General features: G+C 57.6%; 1 protein-coding gene across 3 annotated transcripts; it reads right to left on the bottom strand.

Annotated features, from left to right (window-relative positions):
* Positions 1 to 1,313: 1,313 nt before the first annotated feature.
* Positions 1,314 to 11,619, bottom strand: PRRT4 (proline rich transmembrane protein 4). 3 transcript variants are annotated; one of them, XM_072764115.1, is made up of 5 exons: positions 11,359 to 11,619; positions 9,447 to 10,170; positions 9,257 to 9,361; positions 8,781 to 8,900; positions 1,314 to 3,697 (listed from the first exon to the last, which is right to left on the bottom strand). In XM_072764115.1, the coding sequence occupies exons 2-5, from the start codon at positions 10,096 to 10,098 to the stop codon at positions 1,872 to 1,874; spliced, it is 2,703 nt and encodes a 900-aa protein (XP_072620216.1). In that variant the 5' UTR covers positions 10,099 to 10,170; positions 11,359 to 11,619; the 3' UTR covers positions 1,314 to 1,871. The 3 variants fall into 3 exon arrangements, with proteins under 3 accessions (XP_072620216.1, XP_072620215.1, XP_072620217.1); XM_072764114.1 differs by lacking the exon at positions 11,359 to 11,619 and having other exon boundaries at positions 9,447 to 11,254; XM_072764116.1 differs by lacking the exon at positions 11,359 to 11,619 and having other exon boundaries at positions 1,314 to 2,436; positions 9,447 to 11,254.
* Between the last annotated feature and the right edge of the window lie 1,307 nt (positions 11,620 to 12,926).

Genomic DNA, 12,926 nt, shown 5'->3' with positions numbered 1-12,926 from the left:
ACCCCTTCCATGGTATAAAGCAGCTCCAATGTTGGGTACGCTACAGCCACAACGACACCAATGAGAAATGCCTGTAATTAGGAGGCTGGCAGCTCTCTGGGCCTCAGCCCAGAGTGACGATGCAGCAAGAATTTCTGAGCCAAGCTGAGCCAGGTGATGGAGGAGATACGGTCAAAAACCACTTTCATCCTATCCCTCAGCAGTGCCTGTCCCACCTGCTTCTCATGGTCTTCCCTACTATGACCCTCACTCTCCCCAAATATCACTGACTCTTCCTCCTTCTGAGGTCTGAGACCCTGCACATTCCTGTCAGGCAAGACAGATCTTCAGGTGCAAGGAAAGTGGTGCTTTCATTCTCCCACTGGCGCCTGGGCCTGGTCTGATGAGGGCCCACCCCTCCTGGCCTCCCTGCCTGCTTTCCTCTTGACTCCCTGGCCTCCCTTCTCAAATCCCCAGGAGTTGATCTGCAGAGTTGGAGACAAAACCACTCCTATTCCTGTTTTTCTACTTTGAGCCTGGTATGTTATGCCCCTATAGGTTTCCCTGTGATGTGTAAGACATCTGCCAGAGCACTGCCAGATTTTCATTTTCAAACCTCATCTATGACCCTGTTTTAGTGCCACTCTGAACTTACTGCATTTTAGCCAAGTGGCAAATGCACACTACAGAGCTCAGAGCCAAATGCTCTGGACGAGGGAGAGGTTACGGAGTGCCTGGTGTGCCTGGGTCTCTGCACTATCAGTTCTGCTTTGGTGGGTAGGATGGGGCCTTTCTTCAGGGAGGATCTACACCTATGGGAGATGAGTGCAGGATAAGAGGGTTGTTAAGTCCAACCTTTTGAAAAGGCCCTGTTGGTAGGTAGAGCAGATAGTGTCCTCTGAATTCCTCCGGGGAACATGGCAGGGAGATTGCTGGGGATCCCAGCTCAAAGCAATCAAGCCCTTGACACGTGTATCAATGTTGCCATGAAGGACTTTACTACTAACTCATCCCTAGCCAGCTATCCACCCCAGCCTGCGGCCAGGCTCCTAGGGATGCAGACATTTCCACCAAAGACTATAGCATTCCCGCCTCACTTCTCAGGGCCTCTTTCATCTCTGACAAGCCACTTCCCAGAGAGTCAGAGTGTTTTCAAGGGGTCACTCCCAGGGCCCTTGCTCATCCCAGCTGTAGGACAAGGCTTCTTGCAGTCAGGAGTGAAGATCACTGGAGTCTAAGATGAAGCCATCCCACCCAAACACTGCTTGTCTTTCAGTTCTGATGGAACTGCTGCTATTGTTAACTCATCTAAACCTTTCCAAGAAGATCACACCTTTCTCTGAAAATATTTTATTGATAAATTAACTCTGAAAGCGCTCACCTCCCACCCAACTGCTGTAGAGTCTCCTCGATGGGCCATGGATCCTTCTATGGGGGACCCTTCTATGGGGAAGGACCCTGTGGAGGACAGGGAGTCTCACTCACACAGTAATGGGATTCCTGGGCATGGCAGAGGTGGGTGTGGGGACTGAAGCCAGTCTGAGGGTCCTCTGGAGGACAGCCCCTCTCACTCAGCACCAGAATGGGGAGTGGTGGTCAGGAGTGGAGCACCTTGGAACTTTATTGCTGGTGAATGCCAAGGAAAGTGGGACCCCTGCCAGCCTAGCATTGCAGCTGAGGGATCCGCACCTAGGGCTCCAGAGGAGGTGGCACTGACTCCCAATCAACAGAACCTGGCTGCTGACCCACCCACCCAGGGACCCCTGGATGGGGAAGGAAGCAGGGGGAGGTATCTGAGCCAGGCAGGATTGGGGAAGGGTTACAGTGTGCAGGTCTCAGGCAGAGCAGGCGTCAGGAGGGGCATGGGCTGGGGCAGCCAGGGGGCTGCCTCTTCACAGGTCTATGGTGTCACTGCCCACACTCAGCTCATCGATCTGTCGGCAGGCGTCCAAGAACTGCTCCTGCAGCAAAGCCTCTGCGGCCTGCAGCTCAGGAGTGGGCTCTGGGGAGTCACGGGAGGGTGGGGACAGAGCCTGGTAGGAGCCTGAGCCCGGGAGGCTAGGGCTGCGCCCTGAGGGCCGCGGTGGACTGAGGACGCAGACCAGTGGACAGCGTGGAGGCCTGTCCGGGCTGGAGCACAGCAGCATGGACGAGCTGTCCCGCGAAAGTCCGCACAGTGAGCCAGAAGAGGCGCTGCTGCCTGCGGGCCAGGCCCCGGGAGAGGGGAGCTCCTGGGGCGCAGAGGAGCCAGGGGCCTCCTCAGACCTCCCACTGGGCCCAGCCCGCGTCTTCGCCCCCAGCGAGGTGGTGCGGTAGAGGCCGAGCCCAGGCAGGGCTTCCCCGAAGGCAGGGCCCTGGAAGAGGCCGGGCGTGAGCAGGGCCTCGCTGCAGAGGGCCTCCTCAATGCTGCGCCGCAGGTTGATTGGGGAGGGCGGGCGGAAGTCCACGGTGTAATCGCTGCAGGGGGAGGAGGCCGGAGAAGGGGCCGGGTTTCCCGCCGCCCCTTCGAAGCCCCGGCAGCCGCCTCCCTGGAGTAGGAGATCGGGGCCTGGCCCAGCCAGAGCGCACAGCTGCAGCAGCTCCGCGTCGCCACGGGCGATGGCGCCACCCAGGGGCTCCTTGTCTGGAGGCCCGGTGACCCAGCCCCCGGGCAGCAGCGGGGCCGCGTGGCCCGGGGACAAGCGGAAGAGCTTGGCCCAGCAGCGCGGCGGCACACGGGGACTGCTGAGCGCCGGGTAGAGGCCCAGCAGCGCCAACGGGAGCGCGACGCCCACCTCGCCCAAGCGCAGGCCTAGCTGGAAGGCCCACCAGGGCCAGGGTCCCTCCAGGCCAGGCTGGCCGCCATAGCCCAAGGCGTGCAGCACCTCGTAGCCCTGCAGGGCTCCACTCAGCAGCCCGAAAGTGCCCGCCACCGGGGCCGTGCGGGCCGCGCGCCGCCAGGACTCGCGCGGGGCGAAGGGGCTGCGCGCCTGCGGGACGGGGGTGGCGCCCTTGAAACCAGACCCTCCCAGGGGCGCTCCGGCCCGCCGCCGCCGGCCCCCCCAGCAGGACAGCGCCAGCAGGAGCCCGGAGAGGAGCGCGGCGAGGAAGGCGTGCAGCCCGCGGGAGGCCAGCCGCAGGGGCCGCAGCGGGCGGTGGGCGGCGCTCCCCACGGCGGCGGCGGCCGCCAGCCCCAGCCCCAGGAGCAGCAGCGCGGCCAGCCCGGCGGGACACCGCGGCGGGCGCGGGCGGGCCAGCAGCAGGCAGGCCAGGCCCAGGCCGGCGGCCAGGCAGGGCAGCGGCAGGTCCTGCAGCAGCAGCCAGGCGAGCGGGGGCAGCCGGTCGCGGTGGCCGTAGGCGTCGTAGAAGAGCGGGAAGGCCCGCGTGGTCCCGGCCGAGAGCAGGAGCAGGTCCAGCAGCGCCAGGCAGGGGGCGCCGGGCGGGCAGCGCCAGGGCAAGAGGGCCAGGGCCAGCAGCGCCAGCAGGGCCACCAGGCCGAAAAGCGTGCCTACCCCGTACACGTGGGCCTCCCAGGCCAGCCCCCAGCGAGCTCTGGCCTCCGCCCAGTCGGCCTCCAGGGTCAGGAAGAAGAGGGGTAGCGGGGCCACAGGAGGCTGCCCCTCGGTTTCAGGCAGTCCTCCAATGCTGCAGGACCCTGACCCGCACTCTGGCTCCACCGAAGGCTTCCCAAGGCTGGCAAGAGAGGCTTCATCTAGGCCAGAGGTGGAGTTGGTGGGGTCTGTGGGCAAAGAACGTTTGCGTGAGGCAGTTGTGCAGCCCTCCCCTTGACTTCCCCACAGTCAGTAGCCTGTATGCCAGTCAGAGTCTTCAAAACATCTAGGACACATTTGTCTTAAATATGGGATTCACCTGGTCTCTCAGCCCCTTGCCTTCTGCCGGCCTTCAAACTCCATCAAACTCCTCAGTAATTTCAGCTCTCATCCCTCGAGGCATCCCTGACCCACCCTTAGCTATCTGCTTTGTTCATTTCCCTTCATCGCTTTGAGGTTCTACTGAAGAGGGTTTTTTCTTAAGAGGCCACAGAATTTTAAAACTGGAAGGAACTGGAGAAGGCCCCTCTACAATCCTCCCACCAGAAAGAAAGCTTCTTAAGAACAAAGATTTTTGCTCTGCTCACATCTGAATCTCCACGCCTAAAATGGTGCCTGGCCCAGAAGAGGCTCCAAGCAGATACTCGTTGAGTAAATGCTTATTTTCCCTTATTTTCCCAGTGAAAACACTGAGGCTCTAAAGAGAGACAAAGTGACTTGTCCAAGGTTACAAGTTGGCAGAGCTGCCACTAGAATCCAGCTCTGAGCATTGGTCTGAGACACTTCTCATGGTTCCAGACCTTTTTCATAATGCTAGTTTGCTTATCTCTTATTCTGTAACCCTCCCAACTCCCACCTTGGTGCTAGGAGAAGCTTCCCCTGCCCTTTTTCATCTGCTACCCCTTGCTCCCTGTCTCTTTAGGTAAAGCCCCTCTGCATACATGTGCATACATGCAGTGGGGGTAGAGGTAAGACACTACTGACCCCAGCATCTGAGGAGAACACAATCTTTCCTATTCACTGGCCTTCCTGTCTGCCACACCCCCAGCCTTTAGCTTACCCATGGCCACGGTCCCCATGTTGACTCAGTCACTCAGTCATTTGTCTAAGGCGCATGCCCCTTTAGTTCTCAATTCACTGTACAGAAGGTGACATTGGAATGGATTCCCCTGGGTCTCAAGGCTACCCTTGAATTCCCAGGAAGGAACCACTGGGGAGAGTAAGATACCATCCTAGTAAGTGAGCCCCTCAAGTGCTCTAGGATTTGCTAACTTAGGCCCCCCGGCCCCATTCTGTACTCCAACACCTTCCTCACATCCCTCGGGGAAAGTAAAGTCAAAGGGCACTTGGGGTGGCTCAGTCAGCTGGGTGCCTGACTCTTGGTTTTGGCTTGGGTCATGAGATTAAGCTTCTTGCTCAGTGAGGAATCTGCTTAAGACATCTCTCCCTCTGCCCCTCCTCCATGCATGCTTGCTCCCTCTCTCTCCCTCTCTCTCTTGAAAATAAATAAATGAATCTTTTTTTAAAAAAAAGGGGGGGGGTCAAGGAAGAGAGGATGAGGAGCAAGATCCCTAATTTACTTTCTTGGAGCCAGAAAAGAGCTAGAAAGAGATCCAAGGATTCTTCCCCTGGCCAGGCAGCAAAGGAAGATGTTTCAGGCTGAACCTCTCCCTACTCCACCTAGCAAGCTCAGCAGAACTGCAGCTGCAAACAAGTATGGAGGGAGGAAGATGGTGGTGAAGGATGGAGACACCCTGGGGAGGATGCGGAGGTGCACAGGAGGCAGATGTACAATGAGGAAGGGAGGGTCTCCTGACAGGCAGACTCCTGCCCCAACCGCCTGGCCATGCTCCCACCTTGCCTCAGCTGTACAATACAGGAAGACCCCAGGTGCATGCCCAGCCAGTGCCAGTTCACACTGGGAATGTGCAAAACAGCCATCCCAAGAACAAGGAAAAGGAGGGGGGGGGGCAGAAAGGGGCTCTGGAGAGAGAGGGGGGAAGACAGAAATCAGACAACTGGGGAGAACAGAGAGGAAGCAGCCAAAAATTTAAATATACACAGCTCGCTGCCTACTACGAACAGCAGCATGTGCCCTGGTCCCCGTTCCATCACATTCCTCAAGTCTGAAATGGGAAGAGTACCTACTGCATAAGGCTGTTAGGAGGATAAATGGATGATGTGTCCAAAGCTCTTCAGAGAGCCTGGTGCATAATAAGCATTCGATATGTGATTGTTGTTGGTATCATCATTATCAGCTAATGTTTATCACCCATCAATCATCAGTTTGTGTTCATGTGAGCGTGACTATTCCTGGCCTCAAACTAGTTCTTGATTTAACCAACAAAAGTCTGTTGTCTCTTAGCACATCCTTAGTCAAATGAGTGAACATCAACACATTATTTCACTTTGTGAACCTTATTTAAAAAACATCATTTGGATGGACTAATCACCCCTGAACACCTAATGAAGACACACAGCCATGAGTTTAGTAAGGATCATTTGGCTGGGATGGCTTGTTGATCAGGAGTGGGTATCAATCTGACATTAGCAGCATCAAATATTTGTACCCCCTCCATCAACCTCATTTCTTTGTCCCCTCAGATGCTCTTGCCCAACCCACTTCTGCAAAGTGGATGAGTTTGCTTGGCTTTTCCCCCACTTTGGCGGGCTCTGCAGAAAGGCAATGGGACCGTGCCCAGGAGCTCCACAGCCTGAGCCAGACAGACTGCCACCCCTAACAGCCTCCTCTTTCCTCACTGAGTAGACAAGTTGCAGCTGTCAGAGATCTGGTCTACCTTACCTTCTTCCAGCTCCATTTCTTACCTGAGGGTCACAAGACACCTTATCTCTCACCTCTGTCCCCAAGCACTATGGCAACTAGAGCAAATTTTTAACATTTCTAAGCCAGAAAAAAAAAATTTAAAACCAGAAAATAGACAATGTATAGACCTCAGGCACAACTCAGGTCTTGGAGGGGGCAGTTCTGAAGTAGGAGCATTGCTTTCTGGGGGGAGGTAGGCATGCCCTGTGTACCCAGGGCTGGCCATGTTGTGAGTGGGAACAGGCAGAGAAGACCCAGCTTCTGCCTTGGAAGAATCCGCTTGACCTCATCCCATCTCCCTACTTGAGGCTTCCCCAGAAGGAGTCCTCAGTCTCCCCAAGAAGAGCCTAGATGATAGTGAGTTCCTAGGATCCCTCTCTTGAGCAGCCTTCTCTTACAAGGTGGTCCCACTCTGGGCCTGTGGCCCCTCTTGACCTCAGGGGCAAGAAAGGAGATAGGATGTCAATGTGAGTAATTGGTGAGGTCACAGCTGGCTGGGGAGGAGTCAGGGAGAGGGGCCTGCTAGATTTCTGGAAAGTCAGGCCTGATTATCTACCAGCTGCCCAGATCAAAGGCCTGGGAAGCCACTCTCCCAGTAGAAGTTATAGCCCATTCAGCTGCCTGGCCCCATTCCTCTCCCAACCCCCACCTCTAGGATCATGGAAGATTGATCCTCTTTGTCAGGGTAACAGATATTCGAAATATTTAACAACTGTAAATGCCACAGATGGCAGCCAATCAGAACAGACATCAGCCCTGGTGGTCAGGGAGTGGAGGGGAGTGCTCAGGGGGTGAAGGCCAGTGGGTACTTCTCAACTGGCTTCAAAGTCTTCCAATATGTTAATAACCTGCACAACTTCTCCTGGAGTATACCAGCTGAATACTAGCTCTGTCCAAGGTGAAGGGAACCTAATGCAAGAGAAGAGAAGCCCTAGAATCAAAGCTTAACCACACCTAGGTTAGAAAGACCCTAGAGGAGACACACAGAGCCTCACTTTGTCCCCTAAGTGCTTAACACTACTCCCTACACACGCTGCTGGCTTGAGCAAGGCCCTTGACCTCACCAAGAAGCCTCTGGCCCTCCTGGGTTTATCTGAGAGAAATAACCAGGAAGAGGCTGAGTTCCTGCAACCATCAGTGAGAGGGGGGGAGGAGGTAAGGCAGCAAGCTGGGCTTCCTCTGATACTGTCCAGACTCATTAAACCTGCCTGGCCAGCACTGTCACCCAGGCTGACAGACCGCCAGCCAACATCCTTCCCCTGGGGCCACAGAGCCTGCCCCCTCCCACCCTACAGCAGACCCTGCCACTGCTACACACTAGGCTGGATGGGGGGGGATCAGCAGCACCCCCCCTCCCCAATCCCCACAGGCCCAAGAGTGCAGCAACTGATGGGGAGTGAGCCAGAGTCAGGTTCTGTGTTAAGTGTAGAACTGGAAGAAGCTAGAGGAGCTGGTTCCCACTGTGAAGTGGCCGAGAGGATTCACAGCAACAGGAAAGGCTTTGCAGAACTAAAGCTGGGCCTGGAGGTCCCTCTCCATGGCTCCCTGGGCCTCCCCTCCCACAGCCTCTCCCTGAGTGTGCACTCTGCCATGTGGGTTGTGATGTCCATCACATCTTGGGGCCAAGGGTGCGGTGCTCCAGCAGGAGGGTCTGGAAGTGTATTTGGGATGCAGGAAGGAAAAAACCACGATTAACAGCTACTCTTTAATAAACTTCTACTTCATGCCCAGCCTCTTGCCAAGAGCTTATGTTATCTGGAACCTTCACAATAACAAAATAGGTGCTATCATTAAACCCTAGATATATGAGAAAATTCAGGGTCAGAGAGGTTCAATAACTTGCCCAAGGTCACCCAGCCAGTTAGGAAGTGAGCTGGGATTCTGAACCAAGTCTCAAGATTCCAGAGCCCCTGCTCTTTCCTCTGCACCACCAGCTTGTCTATGTGCATATTCTGAAGTGTTCCCTTGAATAAGGGTGGCATCTGTCTCCTCACAGTCTTCTCTTCCACATCTTCCCATGAGGGGCCCAGCTCTGCTCAGGTTGACAACATGTCGTGTCATATCACACAGCAAAGGCGAGAGCCCCAAGGTTGGAGTAGGGGGTGGAGAGGCAGGCCAGGCAGGCTGGCGTGAAGGGTGGAGTTGGTACCGAGACTGTGGGAACCATGAAGGAGCTCCTGTATCTGTCTGCCTCTGATACATCTGTCTACATCCTGCTCTGCCTGGGATGACAAAACTCCCAGAGGACCATTACTTAACTCTGTGTGGGACTATCCCCAGCAACACTGGTTCTCAGACCGTTAATATATATCTCCATGGTGATGAAGGAGAGAATGGTGATGATGACTATGATGACATTGAAATAAAAAAGTCCCAGAACGCAGATGAGTGGCTAGCATGCAGTAAGTGCTAAATAAATGTCATGTTCAAGTGAATTGGACACTTACCTATTGATGCTGTTGCCATCGTGGCAGAGTTTAGGGAAGCAGCTGGGTCCAACGGGCCTGAGCTTGGGAGCTTTCTCTCCAGGGGGAAGGGGGGTGGGGACAGAGTGGTGCCAAAGAACCCTGCAAAGGGAGCATGTAGGGTTCAAGTGCCATCCTACCAGGCAGCCTTGGCTTCTGGGACTTTGGAGAAAATCCTGTCCTTCCCCCAGAGCTTATGCTAAGGGAGCCAGTATATACCAAATAGGAATTGTAGCCACATGTACCCTTGGAGGTAAGCTACTAGGACCAAACCAAACTCCATATGGCAAACAGGGCATTTCCCCTACGGGAGCAGTGGCCCGTGTCCCAAGCCCTAGGAGAAGCAACAAAGAGTCAAAAAAAAAGGAGGGGTGTATGTTGCTGATTAGGCCCAAAGCACAGTGCCTGGCACGTAGAAGTATTCCCTAAGTGTTGGTTGCAATGAAATAAACACTCACCTGGAGAATCTGAAACCTGAGAGGCAGAGCTTGGGGATGGAGTTGGGCCTAAGGGGCTTGGGCCTGAGAGGTTCCGCAGTGGGGACAGAGTAGTGCCAAAGAACCCTGCAAAAGGAGCCCAGGCTGAAGCTTCCTCCTACCTGCCAGGCTTTGCAGCAGGGGCTCTCCTCCAGAAGGGGTGGGTACTCACCAAAGGGTCCCAGGCGCCCGGCAATCTCTGCCAGACTGGCCCGCAGGCTGGGCAGCAGGGGCAGCGTTCGATGCCCCAGTGTGGGGGCCGCACCTGCTCTCAGCGCCATGTCAAACTTCAGCTCCAGCTCGCTCTGGCGGAGCCTGGGGGCACTGGATGGAGGTGCCGTAGCGGTCAGAGCAGTGTTCCAGGTCACGGTGCCCATCCTGGGCTGATAGGGAGCAGTGGGCCGGTCAGTGGGCCCAGAGATGGGGGATGTGGACTCTGGAGACAGGGAGGAGGTCCAGGGAGTAGAGCTGCCTTCAGCAGATCCCCACTCTGGGGGGGAGTTCCCAAGGGAGCCCACAAGCAGTTCCCAAAAGGGATCAGTCCTCAGCCCACTGGCCACCTCTTCCTCAGGCTCCCGGCTGGGCCCAGAAGAGAGTGGCTGGGTCTCTGTGACAGGGAGCGCCCAGGCAGCAGCAGGTCCCCGAAGGTGGAATTTGAAGTTAAGTCCCAGGTTGAGAGACAGCATAGAGGCCTCACTCTGAGGTGGTGGGGTCAGAGTGGTGAGAGGGACACCTGTGACGGAGGAGGCAGGCTGGGGCCCCACTGGAACAGCAAGCAGGACCCAGCAGAACAGCCCCAGCCCCAGACAGCTATGCCCTGCCATGGCCCCACCTGGCCTCGGGTGGCCTCAGTGGGCAGGGGCTCAGTTCTTCAGCACCTTTTGAGCTTGAAGGTCCTGGAGAGAGGAGAGGCGCTATGAGCCCTGGCTGCCTGAGACCAGATGCCCCCTGAGAGAGGCTGCTGGTCACAGAGAAGAAGGTGGTGGGGGGCAGGATGCAAAGGGCTCTGCCCAAGGAGAGTTGCCAGCTACTTCCTCCATTCAGGCCCCAGAACAGATCTCTCTCCTGTGGGTTTCCTCCCCTCCCCCTAAAGCCCTGCTCCCCTACCAGACTGGGCTCTGATGGCAACCAGCTGCCCTCATCCTCACCTGATAGCTGATTCCCAGACTCAGATCCCTTTCCTCCCTCTCTCCTGTCCTCCGGTCCACCCTCAGATATTTATTGAGGCCTACTATGTGCCAAGCCCCCTTCTGCTAATACAATTGTGAACAAGCAAACCCTCACAGAGGAGTCTCAACCTGCTCCCACGCCCACCTGGGGCCCCAAGCTAAGGTGTTGGCACTGTCTCTCACTCAGAGCCCAGAGAACAGGGGGCCCTGGGAGGGGCAAAGCCCAGGGCTGGATGATCTGGCGAGCTGGGGAAGGCAGCCAGGCTCCCGCCAGAGAAGCAGGGGGCCCTGGTCTGGCAGAAGCGGTCCCTTCAGCCTGTCCCCTCTTTCGAGGGGCTTGGCCTGCTCCCTTTCCCTTAACCCTAGAAGTGTTTGGGGGAGGGGCAGCTTGGCCGGCTCTGGCTTCCTGGGGAAGATGGCCAGGCGGGCAAGCCGGGCAAGGGGCTGCTGCAGTGGAGTCCGACCTTCCCCCAACACCCCCTCCACGCACACACATCTGGTGGGGGAAGGGGAGGGTAAGCCAGGGACACACGTGCGCCCGGCACCCTTACATCACACACATGGCCACACCTAGCTCCCGTGACACACTCACCCACTCACCCTGCACACACACGTGTACGCGCACACACACCCGATTCTGCCGAATGCCCTCCCTCTTACGGGTTCAGACCCAAGCCCCGTGAGCTCCCAACCTTCCCTGTGTCTCCACGCGCGCACACACACACACACACACGCACAGTATGTACAGTCGCACAGAGAGGCACACACACCCCTACGCACACAGGCGCACACTCCGCACAGACATCACACACCCTCGTCCCTCTACACACCCACCCTCCCACCCCTCGAAGGCTCGCTCGCCCGCTCGCCGGCGCCGGCTCTCCTCGCCCGCTCCCCCTGCCCGGCCCCGCCGACCTGCTCCTCCGGCTCCCTCCCGCAGGCGGGTCTCCGCTGCCAAGTCCCCCGAGGGCCGGAGGTCGCGGCGGCCCAGGCGCCCAGGCGGACCGCGCTGCGCCGAGGCTCGCCGGTCCTCCGGGTCGCGCCCGACGCCCCTCGGCACGTCCCGCCGACCGCGGCTACGCCGCCACGCTGCCCCCGGTGTGGCCCGGCCCGCGGCCCGCAGCGCTGTCCCCCGCGGCCCGCCCGGCCCGGCTCGCCGCCCCGCGCTCCCTCCCCGCGGCGCCGCCTCCTGGCTGCGAGCCCCGCTCCCCGGCAGAGCCGCCCGCGCCGGGCTCCGCGGCAGCCGCGCTCTGACCGCCCGCCCGCCCTCCTCCCGCCCTCCTCCCGCCCTCCTCCCGCCTGCCTCCCTCGCGCGCGCCCGCCCGCCCGCTCCCCTCCCCGCCCCGCCCCGCCCCCCGCCCCCCGCCCGGGCCGCCAGGCGGGCGCGCACCGCAGCGCCCAGCGCCGCCGCCTCTGTGCCCCGCGCCCCGACGCGCGCTCGTCCACCCCGCGCCGACGGCCGCGCTCTCCCCCGCGCCCACCGCACGCAGCCGCGCGCCCTGCTTCCCGGGAACACTCGGCCGCGGGCCGGAGCCCCGCGCGCGCACACGCGTGCACACACACGCCCGCGCGCCCACGGCAGCCTGCCCCGGGACCGCACCCCAGGCAGGAACCACCCCTGCGCTTGTTACGCCGTGAGTGGAAGTGTAATGTCTGGCCAATCCTCACCGCAAGCCTGTGGGTGTCCCCATTTCATAGGTAGGTAAATTAAGGCTCAGAAAAGTATCGAAGTTGCCCATTACACAGATTCCGCAGCTTGGCAGCCTGTACTGTGTCTGCTGCCCTCTCCACAACCGGGTGGCTTTCAACAGTTGTACTGCTACACGGGAGCGCCTGCAACACTTGACAGGTGAACTGCAGAATGCCAATTGGTGCGTAACTTTTTTTTTTTTTTTTTGGCCAAAACTGATCTCTCAAAAATACTCAGAGTTTCAGAAATGTCTGCCAGGAAAAATGAATGGTGAGCCTAAGCTGCCTGTGAGAGGTGGATTATAAGGCGTTTCCAATGACAGAGGAGAAGAGAACAGCGAAATCAAAGAGTGTGCAGCTTCAAGAATATAAGAGAGCCCAGGCCAAGGCTAACCCAGTGTTAAAGATGACAAACGAGCAGGGTGGTCACTGTGGATACTTTATGGACCCTGTTAGGGTGTCCTAGTGACTGATTTAAGTAGTTCCAGCTCCTTTGTGTTATCTTCAGTCTCTAAATCCCTTCAACTGTTCCTCCAAAAATGCTAGTATTTAAAAGTATCAGGAGAACATAAAACAGGAGATTCCCTGTGCCACATAAAGTTGTCCCTCAAAATCAGACATCCTATTGTATGCCAAGCATTGTGCTAAATACTTTAGGAATATCCTCACTCTTTTCATCACAAGCCACAGAGAGAAAAATTACTGTCACTGCATTATGGCCTTGGATGTGACTCTGGCCCCCTTTCTATTTCCCCCTCTCTTGCTGAGTTTTAAGGTTGGGGGGTGCTGCTCAT

Source organism: Vulpes vulpes, chromosome 7 (assembly GCF_048418805.1).
Source record: "Vulpes vulpes isolate BD-2025 chromosome 7, VulVul3, whole genome shotgun sequence".
Classification (NCBI taxonomy): Eukaryota; Metazoa; Chordata; class Mammalia; order Carnivora; family Canidae; genus Vulpes; species Vulpes vulpes.
The sequence above is the reverse complement of the archived record's forward strand: the minus strand, read 5'-3'. Positions and strand labels throughout refer to the sequence as shown.